Below are 6,383 nucleotides of genomic sequence, written 5' to 3'. Positions count from 1 at the left end.
TCCAGTTCATGCTTTCGTATAAACCTTGATTAATTTGGAGGCGAACTACGGCAAAATGTGCAATTAGGACGCAAATTGTGGCCAATGGATGGTATTTAGATTAGATCCAACAATTGCTATACAGTCAACAAAAGACTTGCATTATTCAGGGTATATTATGCCACTTCGCCGAACCTTATTTTCTTTATAAAACAACTATCCCATGATATTAAACCACGGGTAAGCAATGATCATTTTCAGGGAACCCTACTACTCAAGTGGCAACATTGGCTAATGTCTCAAACATGTTGGTCGGTACAAGTGGTACGCCGTCGTTCCACCAAATTTTAACAAGAGGCTCTCATACCACCACTCTCTCCAGGAAATTATCAGGACCTCTATTAAATGTTCTGGAGTCGGGTATTATGTCTTCAGTTTCATTCCTGAAATAGGCATCATTGGTTCATCAGCTGGAAAACAATAGCGTGTGACCTCTCAAGTGCTTATGTTTCTTACCTGAGCCATGCATGTTAGATGACTATTCCTACACATATTCCACATGGCACATTATAATCCACCTCCTGCTCATCTATATAAGTAGAACTTATCAATGAGTTCTACAAACAACATAGAACTGATCAATTCACATTCTCTTATCAGAGAGACAGCAATAGAGTTAAGGGGCGATCTTGTTTTCTCATCTTTAAAAGTTAATGCAGATATATAATCATGGGAATCTGTTTGCCTGTTGTCAGCTTCGGTAAGCAGATTCTTCGAGGATCTCTATTCACTGAAAAGCAGGCAGTTCCAAGGGCCATGGGTGTGCCCAAGGGCTATTTTGCTGTTTGTGTTGGAGAAACCCAGAAGCGGAGATATGTAGTTCCAATTTCTCATTTAACTCAGCCTTCATTTCAAGACTTGCTAAGTCGAGCTGAAGAAGACTTCGGGTTCGATCATCTGATGGGCAGCCTTAGGATTCCTTGTGAAGAAGAAGTCTTCCTCATTCTGACATCTTACATGTACAGGTCGTGAGATATGCCAACAAGACAGATTAGGGAACACATTAGGTTCATTTTTGTAAATAGAAGTGACTCGTTTGGTGTAAAATTTTTGCCTACCCTTCAATACGGGGAAAACTATGTAGAAACGTACATTATAATGTCAATGATGATTTAGGATGAGCAGCATCAGTTTCTTTGAGTATGTTCCACCATATTTTACAGTGTCTTTTAGATCTGAAGCAAAAATCAAGATGGCGTGTAATATGTGTTGAATGACCAAGATACAATCCAGACATGAAACTTCTATCTTATAGTAAAAGAACAAATGATTCACAATGGGGGTCTGCATTTGTTACACTATTAATGGAGTTTATCTTGCAGGAGGAAGGAGATGGGGCCTACTCTGTGTCACGCCCCGAACCTCGAGTACGCGCACATCCCACTGCGGTCGATAGAAATGCGACTTCCCATGACACGTCGCCGACCCATTCTTTTTAATTATACATGCGGAAGCAGATAAATAATCCCCAGACAAAAACTCAATTGGGATAGAAAAGCAGGATCACATTTTCAAAACCAACCACACATCTTTATACATATCAAACCAGTCGATTTACAGGACTAGGCTATTAACAAAAGATCTATAGAAGATCAGTCCTAAAAAACAAAGCTATCCTAAGACCAGCTAGACAAGTCCATTCGCCAGCTCTTCAGTCGGGATCGGCGAAGTCAAAAATCCTCTCAGCGACCCTCACTGGTCTACCAAAAAGCTCCGGAGGATCCACCATCTAGGGACCTGAAATATTATCCCACAATCGGGATGAGACAATGTCTCAGCGAGTCCTACCCTCTAGAACTCGATTAGGAAGAAAATAAGCCCCAGGGTGCTCTAGCCACACAAAGAGAATAGAGGACTTACCTTGCCTCAGTCCTTCCTGCACGTCAGTGCAATTCATACGTCGATAAATTCATACCATCTATCAATTCATATCATCTATCAATTCATACCATCTATCCATCCATTAATAAATCACGGCTCACACAAGCTGACATGGATGCAATGCTCTCACAAGCTGATATAGATGGTAGCTCGCACAAGCTGATATATACATAGATGATAGCTCGCACAAGCTAATATATGGATCGTTGCTCTCGCAAGCTGATAAACGATCATTGCTCTCACAAGCTGACATATAATGCTCACACAAGCTAACAATGATGCTCACACAAGCTGACATATATAAACCAATTGCTCGCCAAAGCGGTAAATATATTTAAACCATAGAACTGGGTATACAATCCAATAACATCCAACGATTCAAACTGATCCTACAAACCAATTACGGTGCCAAAAGCCAACACCGGGTATTTTCAAGTTAAATACCAAAACTTCTCCAATTTCATTTAATTCCTCACTTTGGAATAATTAACCATAATCATCATTTTCACTCAATTTCGCAATTACGCATACAATTGATACAAACCGACCGCACCGCTGCAATCGGTCGAAATTCTAACGACCGGCCATCCCTAAGCAAAATTTTCGAAATTATTAAATAATTAAATTTAATTCCGAAAATTAAATAATTAAATATTATATTATAATAATATAAAATAATAAAATAATATTTAAAAATTCGAAATAATTAATTATGGCTTAAACTAGATTATACTAATTTAAACATACAATTAGCCCTAATTAAATATCCATAAAACTAATCATACAACTAATCTAATTTACATTAAAATAATCTAATCTAACCACCTAAACCTAATTAGACTAATCTAAACACCCCTTAAGCATGATTATCTTACTAAGCGAGGTTTAGATGATAAACTCACCGGTTTTGCGCGCCGGTGAGTTCACGGCGACCACGACACCAAGGCGATCGATAAACCCCAAAGCGGCAACACCAACGGAGGCCGGGAAGGGCTTGAAAACAGGCCACGAAGTCTCCAAAACCTTGCTGTCTTCTGTTTCTGATCTGGACTGAACGGCAGAGAAGAAACCAGCAACTTCAACGGCGAAAACAGGCTGATCGGAGCTCCGGCGAGCGGGTGGCTGGAAACCGGCGGCTCCCAGGGGACAAGGGGATCTTGCTGGAGGTTGGTATGGGTGGAGGTAGTGTAGAAATGGGGAGAAAATGGCTGAAAACCGCGAAACGGGCGAAACAGGCGGAACCAGGCGAGTCCAGACGGTCCGGCGAGAGGCGACTTCGGGCGGCCGTACGGGACATCCTGAGAATCGTTCCGGCGAGCAGTGAGGTGCTCCGGAACGGGCTGGATGTCTTCTTCGCGGCGATGGGTGGCTCGTTTTCTGATTCAACCGGGAAGTTAACTTTTTACTCGGATCTTTGGCGAAAGGTCGGCTGGAGCAGAAACTGGAACGAGGGGAAAACAAGGGGAAAAAGAGGTCCGGCGGGCAAGCGACGGTCTTGGGCGGCTGAGGGCTGATCTCCTCTGGTTCTTTGAAGTTCAAGATGGACAACAACAATGGAGAAAGCCTTGGATTAAGGGAGAAGAAGCTGCTGAAGAGTGGGGGGTCTCCTTGGGCTCTCTAGAGCTCAACACTTGCCATCTTCTCATTGGCTTTGCCCCCACCATGACACCACATGACCCAGCCACTCTCTCTCCTCCAATCTTCCTCTACAAGCTTGGCAATAGGTGCAAAATGTGGTGTGCCATGGGAGCTACGAATTTTGGACATTCCCCCATTCAATCCATTCAATTCTCTCTTAATTCCAATCAATTGAAGCTCAATTGAAGTTCAAATAAATCGGTCCATGTGTCCTCGGCCTTCTCATGACATTTCCCCGTCAAATGATCCAACTTGCATCCCGAAGATTAGATTAAAAACGGCCCTCTGACAATCCCGAACAAAACGGCCTTACTTTGCTTTTCCGCCAAAAATCTCGGTTTGTAGAAAAATCTTCGGAGATGAGTCGACGTTCCTAAAATGAATTGTGACATGCCAGAACCTTCAATTTCTGAATCCAGGTTTAAAATCACGGTTAATTTCAATCTGGCGCGATTTGAGCGCGTCCTAATCTACCGGGTAGCTTTTAGGAAATTTTCAGTGCAATTGACCGTGGTTGATTATTTTCAAGCCACGACATAAATCTTCGACACATTAGCGACTCCCGATTGTCGTAAAAATCTCAAGGTTTCAAATACGGACACAGGGTACCCAAAACGACAGAATAATCAGTTCAGTGCCGGTCGACGAGGATATTGAAATTAGGTGGAATCACCCACACTCTAATTACATATCTCAGTCAAATTGACCTATTACCGATCTCGTTCGATTCTCGACAAAGTGTCGTAATGATTCTTGCAGATTTATACGGTCGGCGATCGGTTCATGGTCGATTCTCAAGCCTATTGCATTTAAATTCCTTAACGGCTTCCCCGATAGACTAGTTATCTCGTGAGTGATCAGCTCGGAGAATTGAACTATAAGCGCGTCGATGAAAGTCCGTCTCATTTAATTGAAAACAGAATCGGAAATTTGGGATGTCACAACTCTTCCCCTCTTATAAAAATTTCGTCCTTGAAATTTAAACCATTACAATCCTTGAATAAAAAAGGTGGGGGTACAATTCTCTCATCGACTCTTCACTTTCCTAGGTTGCTCCTTCAAAGTCCGTGGTGTTGCTGCACCACTTTGACCAACGGAATGGTCTTGGTGCGCGAGAACTTGCTCTTTGCGATCCACGATCTGAACCGGGCTTTCAACGTACGACACACGGTCGTCCACATCCAATTCCTCAAAATTAAGCACGTGGGTCGGGTCAGGCTCATACTTCCTCAACATCGACATGTGAAAGACGTCATGCACTTGCGCCAACTTTGGCGGTAATGCAAGACGATACGCCAGAATCCCGATTCTTTCCAGAATCTCAAAGGGACCTACGTACCTCGAGGTCGGTTTTCCTTTCTTGCCAAAGCGCGAAGTACCCCTCATTGGCAACACCTTTAGAAAAACGTGATCACCAACTTGGAACTCTAACGGTCTTCGACGCTTATCTGCATAGCTTTTTTGACGGCTCTGAGCGGTCCATGTCCGCTTCGATCACTGCAACTGCCTCCACTGACTGCTAAACTAATTATGGGCCTGTAAGCTTTCTTTCTCCAACCTCATCCCAACACACAGGTGTTCGCATGCTCGCTATACAACGCTTCGAAAGGTGCCATCGAATACTCTGGCGATAACTCGTTGTTGTAGGCGGAATTTGACGAGATGAAGCTGCTCTTCCCAACTCCCTTTAAAATCCAGTACGCAAGCTCGCAGCATGTCTTCGAGGGTTTGAATAGTCCTCTCAGACTGGCCATCCATCTGAGGATGATAGGCCGTACTGTACTGCAGCTTCGTACCCAAAGCACTCTGTAAGCTTTTCCAAAAGGCGACTGTGAACCTCGAGTCTCTGTCTAAAGTAATCGTCACTGGCACTCCATGCAAACGAACAATCTGACGCACATACAGGTCTGCGTGTCTATCCAAACTAAGGTCTTTTCGTACTGCAATGAAGTGAGCCGACTTCGTCAATCTGTCGACCACTACCCAAATCGAATCATTTCCTCTCTGACTCCTCGGTAGTCCAATCACGAAGTCCATCGTGATATGTTCCCATTTCCACTGGGAATCTCGAGAGGTTGCAGAAGTCCTCCCGGCTTACAGTGCTGTGCCTTTACTTGCTGACACGTCAAACATTTGGCGACATGCTTGGCGATGTCCGCCTTCATACTAGACCACCAATAATGTTGACGCAGATTCTGATACATCTTCATACTTTGCCCGGGGGTGAATGTCAGAATCATTACGATGAGCCTCTGATAAAATCTCCTCTCTGAGCTCTACATCGTCGGGTACACACAATCGTCCTTGGAACCTCAGTGTTCTATCCTCAGCAATCTGAAAGTTAGCATTCTTCTTTTCTATACTCTCTTGCAGAATCTTCTGAATCTCTGGATCTGTCCACTGAAGCGTCTTGATTCTGATCTGAACTTCTAGCTCAATTCTGAGGGTGGCCATAAGGTTCGAAAGGTGGCCTACCTCAAATTTGAAACCCGAATCTCGAACTTTCTCAATCAATCTCCATTCCTTGAGTACCATCCGAGCTCGAAGACTTTTGACTTAGAGCATCGGTGACCTTATTTGCTTTCCGGGGTGATACAGAATATCACGGTCATAGTCCTTCAAGAGTTCCATCCAACGACGCTGTCTCATATTCAACTCCTTCGAGAGAATAAATACTTGAGACTCGATGGTCGGTGAAGATCGGAATCTTTCTCCGCACAAATAGTGTCTCCAAATCTTCAAAGCGAAGATGATAGCTGTAAGTTCTAAGTCATGCGTCGGGTAATTCAATTCATTAGGCCTCAACTGACGGGACGCGTATGCAA

The 6,383-nt window shown here is 43.6% G+C and overlaps 1 protein-coding gene across 1 annotated transcript; it reads left to right on the top strand.

Annotated features, from left to right (window-relative positions):
- Positions 1 to 708: 708 nt before the first annotated feature.
- LOC104420559 (auxin-responsive protein SAUR21) lies at positions 709 to 1,011 on the top strand. The gene has a single exon (XM_018862429.2). It carries the CDS (start codon positions 709 to 711, stop codon positions 1,009 to 1,011), a length of 303 nt encoding a protein of 100 aa, XP_018717974.2.
- Positions 1,012 to 6,383: the final 5,372 nt, after the last annotated feature.

The sequence above is a fragment of the Eucalyptus grandis genome, chromosome 9, assembly GCF_016545825.1.
Source record: "Eucalyptus grandis isolate ANBG69807.140 chromosome 9, ASM1654582v1, whole genome shotgun sequence".
In the NCBI taxonomy this organism is placed as follows: domain Eukaryota; kingdom Viridiplantae; phylum Streptophyta; class Magnoliopsida; order Myrtales; family Myrtaceae; genus Eucalyptus; species Eucalyptus grandis.
Note: the sequence above shows the minus strand (reverse complement) of the source record. Positions and strands in the feature narration are given on the sequence as shown.

Excerpts from the sequence above, each read along its gene's own strand:
- LOC104420559 (XM_018862429.2), top strand. The coding sequence starts at position 709 with ATGGGAATCTGTTTGCCTGTTGTCAGCTTCGGTAAGCAGATTCTTCGA.